The sequence below is a fragment of the Fulvia fulva genome, chromosome 2 (genome assembly GCF_020509005.1).
Source record: "Fulvia fulva chromosome 2, complete sequence".
Taxonomy (NCBI): domain Eukaryota; kingdom Fungi; phylum Ascomycota; class Dothideomycetes; order Mycosphaerellales; family Mycosphaerellaceae; genus Fulvia; species Fulvia fulva.
In genome coordinates, this window is record NC_063013.1 from 4,032,999 (window position 1) to 4,050,974 (window position 17,976).

Genomic DNA, 17,976 nt, shown 5'->3' on the forward strand with positions numbered 1-17,976 from the left:
GCAGAGATATTTTTCATGTTGTGGCAATTGTCAGAGTCCTCCCTACCTATTCTCCGCCAAGTTGCCGACCAGCGACCTTGGAACACGCGCAACTCCATGCTCATGTGATTGTGCCGTCGCATGTGGCTTTGTCCGGGTAATTTCACTTGAAAGTCGGCTGCCGAGGCCATGCTCCGATTGGGACACGGGGCTAGCGAAGATGAACAGCTGATGGCAAAGTTCAGAGATGTACAGCATTCCACAATCATCATGCATGGTACTCCCTGCTATGTACAGACATTCTTCCCGAAACAACGAAATGAACCTCCTGCGATACGCTAGACTATGCAACATCAAAAGTCTTCTTGTCAGACAGCCACCGTATGTTATGTATCATTACCACGATCGTGTACCGTTGAGCATATGCTGTTTGTCTGCTCGTCTGCACATCCTTCCTCAATCTCAGACCCACTCTATTGTCTTACGTCCTTTCCCCATCGTAATCTGCGCTGTGGCTGCTGTTGCGTGGCAGACTCATCCGCAAAGCGAATGTTCGACCTCGTCTGCGGTGCTTCTCGTGGCTGATCGTCATCCTCGCTGTCACTGTCATCTCTTCCAGTGATGCCTAGAGCACCTTCTCTGCGACGCCTCTCTGCAGCGGTCTCGCCCGTGTCGGCAGTCATGCGGTCCGCCTGTGCTGGTGGTGAGTTGCTCGAGGCACCATGCCGTCTCGCTGGCGGTATGCGGTCTGTGCCATCGTCCTCAGAGTCAGAGTCCTCGACAGGTCGCGCGGCTGCTAGGCGTCTTCGCCGCTCGGCAGCAGTCTCAGTCCTCTCAGCTCCGCCTTCACCCTGACGTTGAGTGCGTCGGTCGCGAAGGTCTGAGGATATGTCATGCACAGGCACTTCCTCATCCTGAGATGTCACTAGCTTCAGGTCAGTCGACTCGCTCGTCGCAGTCCGCTCGACCTGTGCTGGCCGGATCGCTTCGCCTGCGTTTTCTGCTTGACTTTCGGCCTCTGGTCGTTCGGCAACGGTTGGGACTGGATTGACTTGAACTGACTGTTCACGTCCGCGTGGCGGTGTAGGAGGCAGCGCTTGTTCGCGAGATTCTTTTCGGGCTTCACGCTTGACAGCCTCTGGCACGTCACTGTCCTCCACAGCTTCGACTCGCGACTTCGGATCCATGCTACGGATCTGAGTGATGAACTCTGCCTTGCTCATGCGTCGACCTCCCTGAGTCACAAAACGTACGCGATTGTCGTCTTCCTGAAGAGGCTTCATGATGGATGCCTTCGAATCTACAGGACCTGCCTCAGCGTTCGCAGTATCAGGTCCTGGAGCACCAGCCTCCGCCTTTGCTTCCTTAGAGCTGAGACCAAGCATCTTGCCCATTCTCCCGATTCTTTCATTGGTCTTGCTGGGATGCTCAACATTGCCCTCCTTCTTGTCCGGCGCCGGTATGTCATACTTTCGAATGACTTCACCGTCCTCGTCTTCTACAATGATAGTATTGCCGTACTGGTATGCTCGAGCAGGACCCCTGGTCTCCTTGTGCTCAAGCTGATTCTTCGCTTTCGTGGCGGCGTCACGACCACGAATGGCGGTGCTGCTCATCTTGCTCATTTTATTCCAGCCTTCTCGCCAGCCCTTGCCGGGTCTTTGCTTAGCTTTACTATCCGGCTCGCCGAGCACATGGCCTTTGCCAGTCTCCATTTTGTTGACCGCTTCACGGCCAGAGTCAGTCTTTGGATCGTCATGAGTCGGTGCCACACCATGATTCTTGTCGGCGGCTTCCTTGTGCATGAGCCTGCGGCCTTCACGAAGCTCGTGCTCTTCACGCTTCTTGCCTTGCTGGCCTCCACTTGGCTCGATCTCCAAAACGTTGCCCTCTTCGTCCTCGTAGACCGTCTCTTGACCTTCTTCGTAGATCTCGCCGGAACTGTCCTTCTTCTCCACGTCGGAGCCGCTAGCGTCTTCAGCGGGTGATGCTTTGTCATCCGAGGGAGGATCACTCTTCACAGCAAGGGTGTCAGAGTCGCTCCTGTTGAAACCTCGCTCTGGGCTTTCGTCTCTCTTCTTCGAAGGTTCGATCGCCGACTGACTAATAGGCCCGCCGGGACCAAACATTCCTGTCAGGCTCTTACTCTTGCTATGCCGTGATCGACGTCGCGACGATGCTCTGCTTTGTGCACGGCTTGGATTGTCCTCTTCCTTCTGTCTTCGTAAGAAAGTGCCCGGCTGCAGATAACCAGATTCGCCTTTTTCGTCATCGAAAGACTGAGCCGACATTTGACTCTTGGATCTGGACTGGATGCGAGGCAGACGATCCATCCAAGATTGCTCATTCGCTTGGGTGTATGACATAGTCAGTGTCAATGTGTTGATGTGCTTGCCGAGGGTGAATACGGCGATAGATGAGCCGTGGACCACAATCGAGACCACAACCAAGAACGTGGTGATGGGCCAGATGAGGTAGATGACGTTGTACTCCGGCGTCGAGTCTGGCGGCAACACTGCAAGCGGCGTCGTCGAGTCTGTTTCCAGTTCTGCTCTTGCAAGAATCGCCACAAAGATGGCACCGACGCCGATGGGCCCGAAATGTCCAGCAAACAAAGCCTCTCGCCAGGTCTTAATGTCCGGTATCAATGGTTTGAGGGCGAGCATGATCGGGATTCGCCTGAAAAACAGTACCAGAAGAGCAATGACGATGAGTCTCCATACATCGAGGCCAAGGGTGCCGATGTTGTATTGCTCCCAAGGTATAATCGTGCCAAAGTAGACGAAGAATGCTAAGTTGATGAGCAGGTCAATAACGTTGGAGACGTGCGACTCTTCGGTCTTCTCGGTAAACCATCCGTCGTTACTGAAGCCAACTCCACAAGCGAAGCCCACCAGTAAGTCGTCCAAGCCAAGGAGGGATCCAGCTCCAGCACAAAATAGAGCCAAGACAAAGTAATAGACCAAGAATGACTCCCTATCGATCAAATCCTTCTCGTGAGCGTATCTGATCATGCGTCGTGCAATGTAGCCCACCATCACGCCAAAGAAGGCGCCAAATACGCACTCGTACAGGATAGTGTAGCACACCCAGTGGAACAGGATGTGTCCACCATCTGGCTTGTAGTGTAAGATGTACAAGGCAAGATAGATGAACGGGAATGCCATTCCATCGTTGCAGCCAGACTCAGCCGACAAGAGATCTCGCATATGCTTTGGCACACGCTTTGCAAACTTGCCTTTGCCGACCACGGACGAGGCGAGGACAGGATCAGTAGCTGTGACACAAGCAGCCACTGTCAAACTCTCAAGCCAGTCGAGATGCCCGTGGAATACGGCCCAGATGAACAGACTTGTGACAAGCCAGCCGAAAGTCATGACCGGTATCAGAAGGAAGACGACGGAGCGCCAGTGACGCTCCATATACGCCTTTGGTAATTCAACTCCAATGGCGAAACACTGGACGACCAGCACGATCCGAGAGAACTCGAGAGTGATCTGGTCGGTATTGCCCCAGGTCATTGGGTTGATCAGGTTGGCGGCATGCGGTCCAAATATGATACCACATATCGTTGCGACAGTTGCCTCGCCGATGTACAATCGCTCCTTGATGACGGAGGAGCACAACATGAACAGGCTGGTGAAGCCGCCCAGTATGATGTAGACCAGATGCGGCTTGTTGATGGACAGCTGATCCCACGCCATGTTTGCGGTGGTGGATGTTCTATTTTCCGCGCAATTGATGAGCGCTCTCCAAGCAATTGACCTCGTTCAAGCGAGGTCCTCGGCGCGGGCAGAAGGGCAGGCGTGGTGGTAGTCGTGAATCGTAGGTCTCGGCGGCGGCGCGTCGATCAAGGGTCTGATGGGTGTTATTTGTCGGATGCATACAGGTTGGTGTCGCGCCCAGTCGCCGCTCCACTTTGGCCAAGAGTGGCAGACGTGAGTTTGGGAGTGGGAGTGGGAGACAAGAGTCAGCAAGCAGAGCGAAGAAATGGTGTAAGCAACCCGTTGCGCTCGGTTGTCTGGAGCTGCCAAGTGCTCTTCCGTGGAGTGGGAGTGTGGATGTTCTGATGACCTCAGCCCAGCGAAGTGAGGATGATCTGCGACAAGGAAACAGTGCCGCCGCTGTTGTGCCGCTGCACCAGTGCCAGCAGTGAACAGCGAGAGATGTGTTGGATGCGCCTCGGAGCGGGCGGCTGTATGATGGATGGCGATGGCGATGGCGATGGCGATGGCGATGGCGATGGCGATGCTGGGTGTCGTCGAGCGGCGGCGGCGCCGGGCAGGGGGGCGGGCGCAATCTTCTTATCAACATTTTGGCGAGCTAAGCACGGGAGTCAAACATGCACTAGGCTCATGCTGCCAAGACGAGGTGGCGGTTTGTATCTGACTGGTAGATGTAGGCCAGGCGGAACAGGTATGGCTGTATTCGCGTGTCTTCACATGGAGAATGCAGATACCGGCCCTACATGTGAAGTGTTGAAGATCAACACGGCGCCACAGTTCCACGTTACAAGCTGCACAAAACACGTGCACGACAAGGTCTTCCAAGGTTCCAAGTTGAGCTTGAGATCACCCTACCTCCTACCTGGTAGCCTGTAGGTACTGTGGTACTGTACTGCCAACTGGGAAGGATCGACTTTGCGCTAATAGTCTACTGCTGAGAGCCTGAGAGGACACTGCCGCACACCTCACGTCACGGATTCACGCTCCTTCTTTGCACTTACATGTACCTCACGCTGTACCACGAGCCACGCGCGACAACGGCCACTGACAGACATGCCTGGTCGAGTGCCAGCTAGTAAGCCAAAGGACGAGACTCTTTGCAGGCGATGCCAGGACGTCGAGCCTGCCATCGTGCTGCGCACAGAGCCACTGTGCATCGCCTGCTTCACCAAGTATGCACACACCAAGGTTGTGAAGCGTCTGGACACATTTCGCGTGCGGAACGCTGAGCTTGGCGGGCAGCGTAAGCTGCTGCTCCCTTTGTCACTCGACACCTGCTCACTCGCCCTATTACACATCCTGAGTCAGCATCTACGCGGCCAAATCGAAAGGACGGGAAGGACTGGCTTCAAGCTACACATTCTTCACGTCTGCGAGCAGTCGTCGGATCTCGATGCCAACGAAGCAGTCCTGGCCAACGTCAAAGTACGATATCCGGAGCACGACTATTGCACCCTGCCTTTGTCCCAAGCAACCTCGTTGGAAGACGTGGGCGCGCTCTTCCCTGACGTGACAGGCGGTGCTGTCGGCGACGATAGCAGTCATCAGCGGCTCCATCAAATCCTCAATTCCGTGAAATTTGCCACGGCTCGCCAAGATCTCGCGCGAACGCTGCAGGTACGACTCGTCGTGGACCACGCGCGGCGAGAGGACTGTGAGGCCATTGTCTGGTCAGACAGCACCACAAAACTGGCGGAGCGAACGTTGGCAGAAACGGCTAAAGGCCGTGGATTTGCCCTTCCATGGCTCGTGGCAGATGGCAACACGCCACATGGACTCACTTTCTACTACCCTTTGCGGGACCTTCTGACCAAGGAAGTGGAAGCTTACGTGTCGTACATGGAACCGTCTATGGACAACTGCATCATCAAGACCGACCGGAGGCCGATAGTCAGTACAAAGAACTCCACCATCGACCATCTCATGCAGCAGTACTTCGAATCCGTTGAGCAGGATTATCCTTCAATCGTGGCAAACGTAGTAAGAACGACTGGCAAACTGAAAGCGACATCATTGGAGGAAATGGAGCAACAATGCGAGCTATGCAACCTGCCACTTCAAGGCCAAAGTCCCGTGAAGAGCAGACTATGCTATGGTTGCATCCGAAATATGCCGCAAGCGTCTGGTTGAAAGCATATTGACTCAAGCTGGATAGCTACTCCAACACCTCAAGCAACGCCGAACTCGCCTAAAAGATAGCCACTGTATTCTGCCGCCCGATTGCCACATCTCCAATTGAGTTTATCCTCATCGCCATCAGCCCTTTGTCGACCTCGGGCTCTTCAACACTACCGGCCTAGCTGTCTCTGTCGCCACATTGTCCACGTTCCATTTCAGGACGAACGTCAGGTTCTGACTATCAACTGGCTCGGCGTACCATTTCGTTGTAATGTCGCCAGAGTCGCCGATCCAGACCAAAAGAGTACCCCAGAGGTCGAAGCCGATGTTCGTGGTAGTTGCGTTGATAATGGAGGTGAAACCTGCAGCAGAAAACGCACCCACGGTGTTGTCGATGAAGAGCATGGGTGAGGTCCAATTGCCGGCGTCGACGATGGATGAATTCGTTGGAGTGGCAGTGAATGATTTGTCACTCGCATGCTTGGTTACTACTGAAGTTTAGGATCATGTATAAGCGCCAAACTTCTCGAGACAGTCAAAGAGAGTGCTGGAGATCAGTCTTGCTTACGGGTGATGTTGGTCGCGACACTTGCATCTGATGGCGGAGAGTGGCCAAGATATGCGGTTCCTGCAGGCTAGTAAGAGGCAGTCTCCATCTAGGGTCTGTGGGGGCCATACCATCGCTGTAGAACAGAGGAAGGCCTTTGATGTCACTGCCATACCCATAGAATTGGGCGCCACTCGCAGCTACGGCAGCAACGCCCAGGCAGATGAGCGAAACGATATGGATGAACATGATTAACTTCTTTCGAGTCAACAGAGGGAAAACCAATGGTTGAAGGAACAAAGTGAGTGGTGATGGAAGGACTGGTCTGTTGCTGCACTTGTTCAACCGCGGGAAGCTAGGAGATAACTACAAGACGGCAACAACGCATCAAGTCATCCGAAAGTTCCCAAGCCAGTTCTTGCATGCCTCCACTCGAGTCCATGAGGACGAATGCGACGGTTTCGCTTGCGTGGCCACGCTGATTTCGTGCCTGGATCGGCAAGACTTGTCAGATACACTGCCGCGTGCTCTTACAGGGGTCCACACACTTGCACAGCGAGCACGGATATTTGGTCCGAGCTGAATATCAAAGTATCATGAAAAAAGCCGAAGCACCGTTGACTCCACAGAGCCCACAATACCATTCGGTGCCAGCCCCGGTGACACAGCGCAGCCGAGCGGACCACATCACCGAAACTTCACATCGCCTTCCTGCTGACCTTTTATCGCCCATGCGAGCCCGACTTGCAGCAGCAGCAATACGTTCCTGCATGACCGTCGAGTTGTACGCAGACCGCTGTTCTCGCTTGAACCCCTACAGGTGGAGGGGACTTCCGCCACGCGCTCATCACGATAACGCAAGACCTGACGTATTGACGGTGCCATTGTTACATGGATCCTCCGGTCTGCCGCGGCTCGGCGAGAGATAGTCGCCAGACTATCGTTGCTTGTGACGACGTCTTGGAACGAAGATCGCCTAGTGCTTCAACTTACGATGGATCTACTCCGATCAGACAAGGTCTGTGAGATACACGAGAAGACGTATCACTAAGCTTGCGTCTTGGACGGGGCCAGAACCTTGCATTCGGGGAATATCAGCCCCGTTGGGTCTAACTTGTGGAGAAGTACAGTGGGCAGCTCGAGCCTACGTTCGTGCCTCGATCCTTTCTCAGCCTCTCTCGTGCGTATGCGCCGCAACCAGACGACTACATGCAGCTTTGCCCTAAGTGTACCAGCATGCGCTGCAATACGACTGTCCACATGCGAGTTAAGGCAACTACAACTTCCGTATCCGGAATCGAGCATGTGCTTACGCGCGCTAGTGAGCCTTTCTCAAGTCCTTTGCCAAGATACAATACATCTTCAACAACGTGCCTTCGCCGAGGTATTGGAATGTACCCAATAAGCAACGTCAACCATTCTCAGCAAACTACATAGGCGAGCTCGGATCATGGATGTGCGCAGAGCCTGATGCGTGCTCGGCACTTTCTTGCCGTAGAGCATCCTCATGCACGGACAACGACTTCAATCGACAACTGCGCCAACCTGACCGAGACTGTTGAGACTCATGTTCCGGCTTTCTTTCCACACTTCGCCACACTGACGCTGACAGAATGCCTCATCCTCATAGGTTTGTCTCTTACACTTCTCTGCCCCACCGCTAATGGATCAAAGTATCATGACGAACACATCCCACCGTTTGGGAAGAGTTGCGATAATCAACACCCGTGCTTGACACGGAGCATACTCGAAGCATGTTGACGTATCGCCACACCGAACAAAGGGGACGCTATTCTTGGACCCATTGGGTGGACCAAGAGCTCGAGAGAGAGGTTCAGCTCCGTCCCTCGGACGAGCACACCGTAGCTGCCCGTGGCAGCATCGAGGTATGGAAGAGGCTTATAGAGCCATGTAGCTTGGCTTTCATTCGCGTTGGTACCGTCACATCCTTCATTCCTTCTTGTCTTTCGTTCGTGGTCCTAGCCATGAAGCACTTTTCAGGCTTCCTGCCTTTCCTTACTGTCGTACCTCTAGCACAAGCATTCAGTATACCAGCGCCCAGGCATGCTCTACCAGCCCCAAAAGTACAGAACCACCAATCCATTACTGCCAGAGATGTATGCAGTGGCAATACAGCGGAAGATCGAAGCACATGGTGCGACTACGACCTGAGCACCAACTACTACGAAGAAGTCCCCGATACCGGAGTGACGCGCGAGTACTGGTTCGAGGTTACAAATTCTACATTAGCACCGGATGGCATATCTCGAATTGTTCTGTCGATCAACGGCTCGGTGCCTGGGCCGACAATCTATGCAGACTGGGGCGACACTGTGACAGTGCATGTTACGAACAGTCTGACGAACAACGGCACGGGTATACATTGGCATGGTTAATCAGTCTCCCTGAGCCGCGCGATCATGACTGACTGACAAACACAGGGATAAGGCAAAACTGGACGAACTCAGAAGATGGCGTGCCAAGCATAACACAATGCCCTACAGCACCGGGTGAAAGTCAGACGTACACATGGCGCGCCACGCAATACGGATCTAGCTGGTACCACTCTCACTACTCGCTCCAAGCTTGGGAGGGAGTTTTCGGCGGTATTGTCATCAACGGTCCTGCTACCGCGAACTATGATGAGGATCTTGGTATCATGTTCCTTAACGACTGGGATCATCAGACTGCAGATGCCCTATACACATATGCCGAGACGAAAGGTCCGCCGACGCTAGATACTGGCCTTATCAACGGCACGAATACCTGGCTCAACGAGACTGGCTCACGATGGGAGACTTCTTTGACATCCGGAACATCGTACCGCCTTCGTCTTGTGAACGGAGCTATCGACACCCACTTTGACTTTACTATCGATAACCATACCCTGACCGTCATTGCAGCTGACTTTGTACCCATCGTACCATACACGACAGAAGCACTCAGCATAGGCATGGGACAGCGATATGATGTGATCATAACAGCCAACCAAGCAGATGTGGCTAGCGACTTCTGGCTCCGCGCGATTCCAGATACGTTCTGTAGCGAGAACCTCTACGGGCATGACATTCGCGGCATCATACATTACGGCAGCAGTACCGGCACACCTTCGACAACTTGTTACGAGATTGATGAGAAGGAATGCTTTGGCGAGGTCTCGAGCAATCTCGTGCCGTACTTCGAGCTGGATGCCGGATCTTCGGCGGCGCTTGACGAGAATCTGGCGGTCAGTGTTGGCTTCAACTCTGAGAAGCTTTTCAAGTGGTACATCGGTGGAACTTCCATGAAGATCGAGTGGGCAGATCCATCTGCATTGCAGGTCATCAATAACGAGACTTCATGGGCGGATAGTTCTGGCGTCATTGAGTTTGAGGTAAGAAGCCACAAGCCCTGATCACACACTCCATACTGACAACACTCCTCCAGGGTGACGAGGACACATGGGCCTACATCATGATCCAAACGACCAACGCCATCCCTCACCCTATCCACCTCCACGGCCACGACTTCTACCAACTCGCCCAAGGCACCGGAACATACGAGTCCTCCGCTCCAACCCTCCAGACCTCCAATCCCATTCGCAGAGACGTCACTATGCTGCCTGCCTCCGGCTACGTTGTGATCGCCTTTTCAGCCGACAACCCAGGTGCCTGGCTGTGCCATTGTCACATTGGCTGGCATACTGAAGAAGGTTTCGCGTTGCAATTCATTGAGCGGTATGACGAGATCGCCGCACTTTATGATGCGGATACGTTGGAGGATGGGTGTAGTTCGTGGTCGACGTATCAGATGGCGGCGAGCTTGGTGGATGATGGAAGTGGTGTGTGAGGATGGCAATGATAGAAGACAGGAACGATGAACGGCATAATTTGCATGGAGTATAAAGGGGAAAGGGTCAGGTTAGGGACGGCAAAAGTTCCGTCAAAATCTCGTAATGGTATCAATGAGAAGTCCTTGGAAGGACAATATATGCAGTCAGGATATCCCTGTCAGCCTCATCCCGGGCGCTCTGCTGTATTGGAGTCTCGAGTAGCACTTCGGACGCATCGTATCGGCCACGCTCTCACGCGATGCATCTTACGTTGCACTTCTGATATGTCACGAAGCGGTTGCGATTTCTCGGGTGTATGTCAAAGTCTGGTCGACCCTGTAGTGTGGAAGTCGAGGTAGAGCTTTTTAGATCCTAGACCTCGAGTAGACCCAATAGACGTCTGGCTTGAAGGCTGAGGTAAGATTGCCGCATCTGCGCTGATACACGTGCCCGCAGCAGTACTGTTGCGTATTGCTTACGAGGGGGCTATCTCTTTGCGTGCTTGCACTACGTTGCACGGCATGCACGACCACATTTATCCCCTCCAGAGGCAGGCTCTTGAGCCTACCTGCTAATGGGGACAAAGGAAATACGAAAAGTCGTTAGTAGAAAAAGGAGGGGTGGTGTTTACGAAATAGACAAGAAAGAAATCATATTGTCGTTTTGTCGAAAATGTGGCCGTTGGTGTAGATAGGGGCTGCGAGACACACGAGATTCAAGGCGTATACAAGCTGTGCGAGATGCCCATGGGTCGCTGCGAATCTTCATGGACGGCGCCATATTGCATGACTGCCCCCTCCAAGCATACGAAGAAACCGTCCTCCTTGGACACCGCACAGCCTGTTCCTCGAGTCGCGTGCGAACGCTTGTACTGCTGCAAGTGGGACATGAACAAGCGAAATATCGGCCATGATCTCTGATGGGTCGCTGCGAATCCTCATGGGCAGCGCCATTTTCTATGGCTGACCTCTCCAAGCATCCGAGGAAACCGCCCTCCTCGTCGAAGAGACCGATAAGTCAACGAGTCTGTCCCGCTGCAGCAGTCTGTCGAAAGTTGCGACCAACTCCACCACAAGACATGCTAACGTGCCAACTTACGATGGGTCGCTGCGAATCTTCATGGGCAGCGCCATTTTCTATGGCTGACCCCCCCCCCCCCAATTATGCGAAGAAGCCGCCCTCCTCGTGAAGACTGAGACACACACGTCTTGCGATGGTGTTGTCGATGGTGTTGTCGGTCGATGGATGTCGTGTGTGTCGGTTGAGGAAGAAGAGGAAGAGAAGAGAAGTCGAAGCTCAAGCTTGACGATGAAGCTAGCGCGAATACTGACTAACAGTCCGCGCACCTTCCTTGCAGAGTCGTGTACATTCACTCCGCCGTACTCTTCACGTGCAAGTCGCTCATCGCTCGTTGTGCGCGATCTTGGACGGCAATGACGAGCATGGCGCTTCTGTGCTGCTACGAGAGCCTGTGACCTACCAAGCAAATTTACCGAGTCACAGGTAACCCTTGCCCGCATTCTCCTGGCCCACCATCCCAGTCCCAGGTTGAACAGACTTGATCATTGTGTCGCAATGGGACCACACGACAGCCCGCCCGTGGCCGCTATATTTCTTGTCATCTTTGATCAAAAGATCGGGTAAGGACGGGCTGCTGACCCCACAGCTAGCAAGTTACTGAGACCACCGTAGCTATACCACCGCCTGGAAACGCAGCCTCCCAGATATCGATCTCGACGGCGTTGAATACAAGAGCTTGCCTTCCGGCCTACACGTCGTTAAAGAGGACTTGGTATACTTCATCCATGGCGAAGCATATGCTGGCATCAGTGCATTCGTACAAGAGGAAGCTGATGCAACACAACGCAATGCGAACTTTGCAGCAGTCGGCGCGCTTGTACCGCTGACTTATGGTCAACTGGGTCGTAGTTGGGCACATGCTGGAGAGCTGCAAGCGTTGGCCAGAGAGGTCGTGAAGAACACATCGGACACGCGAGCATTGGAGTTGTTCTGGAAGCAGCACAGGTCCGATGAGGCAGCCAGAGGAGACTCGCGACCATCCTCACAGCCGCGGAGTGAGAGCTCGAGTGCACCTGAAGACAAGACGCGGAAGCGTGCGCCGTCAGAAGCGACTCTTGCTGGTCTCAGCGCTGGCGGAGCATTGCCTGTCGACCATCCAGCTTCGCATGTGCCGGCGATACTAGACACGTTTGGGCCGTTGCTCTTCCCTCTGCACAGAGCCGCTCTTGCTCGCAAACGTGTGTTGCTGCTTGGAACTCCTTCGGTGCAGAAACATGCGAACATTGTCTATATTGCTTCTGTGCTGTCTAGCATTGCGCCGGCTCTGGCAGAGAGCCTTCCTGCAGAGGCAGAAACGCTCTTGCGCGCCTCGGCTCTCTTTCAGGTTGGCATACACGATATAGATTCGCTAGCTAACAGAAGCAATGGCAAAGGCTGGCTAGCATGTACCACTGACGATATTCTCGGGGAGAAGAAGCAGCTCTACGATGTGCTTGTGCAACTCCCATCTGTTGCACCCCACACTCAACAGAAGATCTGGCCTACGCTGAAGACCTCTGATGGGAGGTATCTAAAAGCATCACAGCGCGATCTGGGACGATGGACGCTGCTAAAGAGAGAGCTTCGACGCCTTCAACGACAGACAGTAGGATTCGGCACCGATCAGCCCATTCCAGACCCTGCAACAGAAAGCGACGAGAGACCGCTCTTGCAGAGGCGAGGGACTAGCACTGCCCTGTATGAGAACACCGGCTTGGAGGATCGCGACGAAAGCGAAGCCGTGGAAGCAGCTTCGTGGGGTGCAATGGCATATCGAGGATTCATGTGGTGGGCATCTGCTGGTGAAGCTAGCGCCTGGGAGAACGACGACGCGAAGGCGGACGAGGAGATTTTGTTTGACATGCCCGATGTCGGTGGGCTGTTTTCTGATGGCACAAACGGCATGCCGCCTGATCGCGAAGGGGAATATTCTCGAGCTGCGGCAACGATGGTCGTTGCATACTTCAGAAGGGTGACCGAGGGTATTATGCAGACCATGGCAGCGGTGGTGGAGCAAGCAGACGATGATACGGAGGAGGGTGTTCAAGCTGATGAGCTGCAGCTTTCTGAGGACGACATGCGAATGATGGGCTTGGACTGTTGGAGCCAGGAGGACAAGACTTTTACTCGAGACATGCTGAAGCTGTGGTTCAACCGAGACGCGGTCGTGATCGACCAAGGTGTAAGATTATGCGGTGTGAAGATATGCTAGACTGGCTGAAAGTGAGTGGAAGCAAGCAGGAAGCTACTGATGAGCAGACGGCTGTTTGAGCGTCGAACGTAGCGGCTTCCGAGTTTTCTTGATCTTCACTTCAATCTAACGAACACACCACATCCTCAAACCCGCACAAAAGGTCATTGTACTTTCGATCGATCGCCACCAGCCGACATGGCAAAGTACAAGCACGTTCGTACCCGTGGAAAGCCTCGCATTTCAGTGCTTCGCAGTAACCTCGCAACCACGAACTGGAGCCTCTGCCCATCGACCGAAGATGACATCGAGCCATTCTTAGCCGCCACTGCGGCTGCATTGGAAAGCGAGCCAGCTGAACACTTCTCGCGTCTAACGATTGCGCCTCTGGACAACAAGCTTGGAAGCTGCACTGCAGTCATACCTGTCCTCGATCCGTTGGCCGGCAAAAGTGCCACCAAGTCGGAGCAAAAGTTGTTGGTGTTCTTGCAGGAGGCCGGGGTGCTGTCGCCCGCAGCTGGCCTGGAAGAGTTGAGTCAATGGGGACAGGCGAATGAGCTGCCATATCGAAACGACCTCAGACGCGAAGCCAGAGGTCTTTATTCCAACGAAGTGACGAAGGAGATCTTGCCCGGCGTGAGCGTGACAGTGACACAGTATGAAGGGAGCCTGGCACACGCTGCCGCTCAAGCTGTGCCACCCAGCATCGCTGGGGGATCGGGTGCTCTCGAACCACTTGGCAAAAATGAACAAAAATTCCTGCGCCACCTGAAACAGACTCGTGCGCTTCCGCAGACCGCGACTGCAGCAGGCTTGCATCTTTGGTGCCGCTCTCGCGGCTTGTACAGACGTGTGGACGTGCAGTGCGCGGCAAAAGCCTTCCAAAAGGCAAATGTCAGCAGCATTCCGCAGCAGCAAATGGGTGCTCAAGCTACCATTCACCATGGAAAATCGGCACGAGTCGAGAAAGACACTGCTCGCAAGGCAGACAACAGCGCCGCGGGCACTGGCACTCACCGTCTGAATGCAGATGACTTACTCGCCTGGCTACAAAGAGGTGGGTCGATGACCGGAAGTGGGACAGGTAATACGATGTCGCTTCCGCGACCTGATCCCAAGATGGAGAGTACGAGTCGTGCCAGCATAAGGCAGCATACATCAATGTTTTCCCCGGAGCAGAAAGTAAATATCGCAATACCAGGTCTCGCGGAGCGCTTGACAGAGCGAGCTGGATTCCACGCCATGGCCAGCGAACAGCCCCGGAACTCAAACGAAGATGCCAAAGACCAGCACGGACTTACAGCAATCAATGTCAATCACAGTACTGGTGCTTCAATTCATGATGCGACGCAAGTGGTCGGCCAAGAGGAATTTCGTCGGAGAACAGACGAGGAGCAGCTCCAATCTCTCAAGAGACGAAGCTTGATTGCTCAGAACGCGAATTCCGAAGACCTGTGGAGGTGGAAGGTGACGGATGTGGCTACAGGTGAAGCCTGGCGCGAGGCATTGAAGCGAGGCGTTTCCGAGTGAGCTCGCGCTCTCCGTGAAGTGGGGCAAAGTTCGCAGAAACTGACTGGCGCCCATGGCGACGAAATGCAGTCGACCCAAGGACTGATACATTCTGGTAAGCACAGGAAGTATCTCGAGTGGGTCCAGCGCAAGGGCTTGCTGGCGCCAGATGCTACTGCGGAAGAGATGTTGCATTGGAGAGAGCTCAACGCTGAAGAAGGAGAAAGATGGGGAGACTTTGTGTCGCGTATGTTTGGGAAAAGCCTTATGATTCGAGTGAGAGACGCTGCAGCGCTCAGTCAGCCGGGACGTGACCACACTTGCGGTACTCGAAAGGATGATTTGCAGGACGCAGACGACAAGGAGAGCGACTCGCAAGATACTGAAGGGCAGATGATCTTGGAGTAGGAAGGACACAGGGAGATGGAGAGACATATGATGCTATGGCCGCCAAGCTTATGGAACGCGAGTGAGGTGGTGGTCGATGTAACTATGATTCAGCAATGGAGTGCTGAAGTGAATCAGAAGAGCAGGAGAATTTGAGTGGCTCACAAGACACATGACCGTGTAGAAATAAGCTTCAACGCGTCTGTGCATTCGGGTATGGTTACACAGCAACGCCCGCGTTTGGATGTTTTGACCGGGATGACTTCCTACAGCACACACACATTACACTCGGATGATATGTTCACGTTCAGGACCTGGTAATCTCGCACGCCTGCCCTAATGGACTCGCCAACAGCATTCCAATTCCCTTCTCGCGAATCGCAAGCACTGCACCCTCTCTCACCCGAACGCGCACACAACTCGCGACAGATCTCGACGGCCTCGACGATGACCGCTAAGAGCTCAGCGTCCGAAGCTGAAGGAAACGAGAATGCATCGCCGAGAGGATCGCCGCTACGGAAAGCAAACCTCTTCGCAGACTACCAACCGCAGTCGCCGACAAGAGGGACTGGCCTGAACGGTCTACCACTTTCACCCTCGATGCCGGAGATACCCGCCTTCAGGAGTCATGCGCGAACCAACAGCGACGTACAAGGCCTTGTTAAGCGCTTCGAGCATTTGGATGTCCGCGACCGGGATGCAGAAAGTAATGAGAGGAGGAAGAAACATGAGCTGGAATTGCGCCGGGCGCAGATTGCGCGCGAAGAGGCGGAAAGTGACGTGAAGAGGCTGCGTGAAGAAGTACGACGGCTGAGGAAAGAGGGCGATGAGGGTCGCGACCGAGAGAGAAAGGTTGGCAAGAGACTAGAAGTGGTCATGGTTGGTCTCGTCAAGCTGAGGTGAGACATACATCGAGCTAACAGCGCACAACAGGATGAATTCACAACATTCAAAGAAAGCCATTCGTCGCAATCCTCAGTCTACGAGAAGGAGGTGCGAAGGTCGCGGAAAGAGGCCTTCAAGTCATCATCAGAACTGCTCAAGGTGAAGGAGGATCTCAAGTCGTTGCGAAGCAGTTTCCGAGTCATGCAGCAGAATTTGGAGGCAGAGAAGCGGAAGGTGCAGCAGCGGGAGCAGGAGACATTCGACGCGCAATACCACTTGGCGACTGTGCAGGAGGAGCTAGACAAGCTGCGAACACACATCAAAGTTGTGGAGGAGGAGCGCGAGGCTTTGAAGACAAGTTTGAAAGAAGAAGAAGTCGCACGAATCGCTGCAGAAGGAATGATTGCACTTCCGGCTGCATCGCAGGACGACGATGAGGACCTTATGAGCTCTCCGCGAAGACGATCACCGCAAAAGGCGGCCGGCTCACCGCTATCTGACGACAAAGAGAATGTGGGCATAGTCACCAAGAAGATGATCGAATCAAGACGGCTTGAAGAGGAACTGGCCATGGAAAGGACGCGACGTGAACATGCCGAAGAACTATCCGAATTTTTGCGCATGGAATGTCGATTCGGGTGCTGTGATTGCAAAACTGCGAAGCCAGAGCACAGCATGCTGGCCATTTCGAATGCTTTGGCCAAGAACATGGAAAGCATAAGGCGCAGTATGCGAGAAGTCCTGGCTCCCCCAACCTCTCCTACTGAGAAGCGCGACTCAGCTATCATGTCTGAAGTGAAGGCTGAGCCCGACCAGGAACACGCAGAGCCACCGGTTGTCATCAAGATCGAACAGACTGCCGATATTGAGATGGGGAATGCTGCAGAAGCAGATGTCTCGGATCATGCTGAGCGCAGCATGACTCTGGCAGGCGACCAAATTGACGACAACGAAGAAGCGATTGAAGACGATGTACTGGAGGTCGAAACTCCTCGCGCGCCACGCCCTACTCCTGTGAATATCGAGATGGAGCAGCCGGAGTCAGAGACTGGTCTCACTGAGTCGACAACAAAGGTACCTCTACTGCCCTCATCTCGACAAACTCCTGCCCAGCCACAACCACCCACACCATTCCACCAACAACGCTCTGCCCGCACCATCACTACAACCACAACGATTCCGATGCGTTTCACTCCCTCCAAGCCAACATCCCATGACTACGAGGATGCGGAGAACATCCCGCCTACCATCGAGATCCTATCACCACGCAGCCGCGCAGGCTCAGCTCCGACGTTTGATCGCGAAGCAGCCTTGGCAGCAATAGCTTACCGAAGAGGCAGAGCAAAGTCAATCGCGAACGGCCATGCGACACCAAGAAAGCAGATGATTGAGGGCGTGAGTATCAAGGAGAGGCGGGACATCAGCGCGCCGGCGCTAGGTCAGCAGAAGAAGGTCAGTGCTAATGTTGCGAAGGGTACTGCTAGCGTTGGCAGAGGCGTAGCAGGAAGCGGCAGGAGGTTGGCTTGAAACTTGTGCAGTGCATAGGCATGTCGTTTGGGGATGTCTTGGGAGTTTCTGCATTGCAGAGTGAGTGCATTTCTTGTGAGGGTCTTGCTTCGACAGCGTAGGCGCAACGGCTAGTTCTTGCTCTTCAGCTTTGGAACTTTTTGAGCGCAATACCTTCGTTCGTATCAAGCACAATGTGAATACTGTTGCTACAGGTTCGAAGCACAAGGCGTATGGGTCCAGGATTTTCTCGGCTTTC

The 17,976-nt window shown here is 54.0% G+C and overlaps 7 protein-coding genes across 7 annotated transcripts; 5 read left to right on the forward strand and 2 right to left on the reverse strand.

Annotated features, from left to right (window-relative positions):
• Positions 1 to 452: 452 nt before the first annotated feature.
• CLAFUR5_03207 (putative Na(+)/H(+) antiporter) lies at positions 453 to 3,683 on the reverse strand (the record flags this gene model as incomplete). Its single annotated transcript, XM_047902355.1, has 1 exon — positions 453 to 3,683. One exon carries the CDS (start codon positions 3,681 to 3,683, stop codon positions 453 to 455), a length of 3,231 nt encoding a protein of 1,076 aa, XP_047758822.1.
• A 1,074-nt stretch (positions 3,684 to 4,757) lies between these two features.
• Positions 4,758 to 5,834, forward strand: CLAFUR5_03208 (Cytoplasmic tRNA 2-thiolation protein 2; the record flags this gene model as incomplete). The annotated part of the gene is made up of 1 exon (XM_047902356.1): positions 4,758 to 5,834. One exon carries the CDS (start codon positions 4,758 to 4,760, stop codon positions 5,832 to 5,834), a length of 1,077 nt encoding a protein of 358 aa, XP_047757789.1.
• A 126-nt stretch (positions 5,835 to 5,960) lies between these two features.
• CLAFUR5_03209 (uncharacterized protein) lies at positions 5,961 to 6,618 on the reverse strand (the record flags this gene model as incomplete). Its single annotated transcript, XM_047902357.1, has 3 exons — positions 5,961 to 6,313; positions 6,391 to 6,450; positions 6,501 to 6,618. The coding sequence occupies 3 exons, from the start codon at positions 6,616 to 6,618 to the stop codon at positions 5,961 to 5,963; spliced, it is 531 nt and encodes a 176-aa protein (XP_047757729.1).
• A 1,736-nt stretch (positions 6,619 to 8,354) lies between these two features.
• CLAFUR5_03210 (Laccase-2) lies at positions 8,355 to 10,197 on the forward strand (the record flags this gene model as incomplete). Its single annotated transcript, XM_047902358.1, has 3 exons — positions 8,355 to 8,760; positions 8,811 to 9,742; positions 9,796 to 10,197. The coding sequence occupies 3 exons, from the start codon at positions 8,355 to 8,357 to the stop codon at positions 10,195 to 10,197; spliced, it is 1,740 nt and encodes a 579-aa protein (XP_047757943.1).
• Positions 10,198 to 11,755: 1,558 nt separating this feature from the next.
• CLAFUR5_03211 (DENN domain-containing protein 11) lies at positions 11,756 to 13,451 on the forward strand (the record flags this gene model as incomplete). Its single annotated transcript, XM_047902359.1, has 2 exons — positions 11,756 to 11,820; positions 11,873 to 13,451. The coding sequence occupies 2 exons, from the start codon at positions 11,756 to 11,758 to the stop codon at positions 13,449 to 13,451; spliced, it is 1,644 nt and encodes a 547-aa protein (XP_047757983.1).
• Positions 13,452 to 13,628: 177 nt separating this feature from the next.
• Positions 13,629 to 14,960, forward strand: CLAFUR5_03212 (uncharacterized protein; the record flags this gene model as incomplete). The annotated part of the gene is made up of 1 exon (XM_047902360.1): positions 13,629 to 14,960. One exon carries the CDS (start codon positions 13,629 to 13,631, stop codon positions 14,958 to 14,960), a length of 1,332 nt encoding a protein of 443 aa, XP_047758545.1.
• A 705-nt stretch (positions 14,961 to 15,665) lies between these two features.
• On the forward strand, positions 15,666 to 17,738 carry CLAFUR5_03213 (uncharacterized protein; the record flags this gene model as incomplete). The annotated part of the gene is made up of 2 exons (XM_047902361.1): positions 15,666 to 16,205; positions 16,260 to 17,738. The coding sequence occupies 2 exons, from the start codon at positions 15,666 to 15,668 to the stop codon at positions 17,736 to 17,738; spliced, it is 2,019 nt and encodes a 672-aa protein (XP_047757942.1).
• Positions 17,739 to 17,976: the final 238 nt, after the last annotated feature.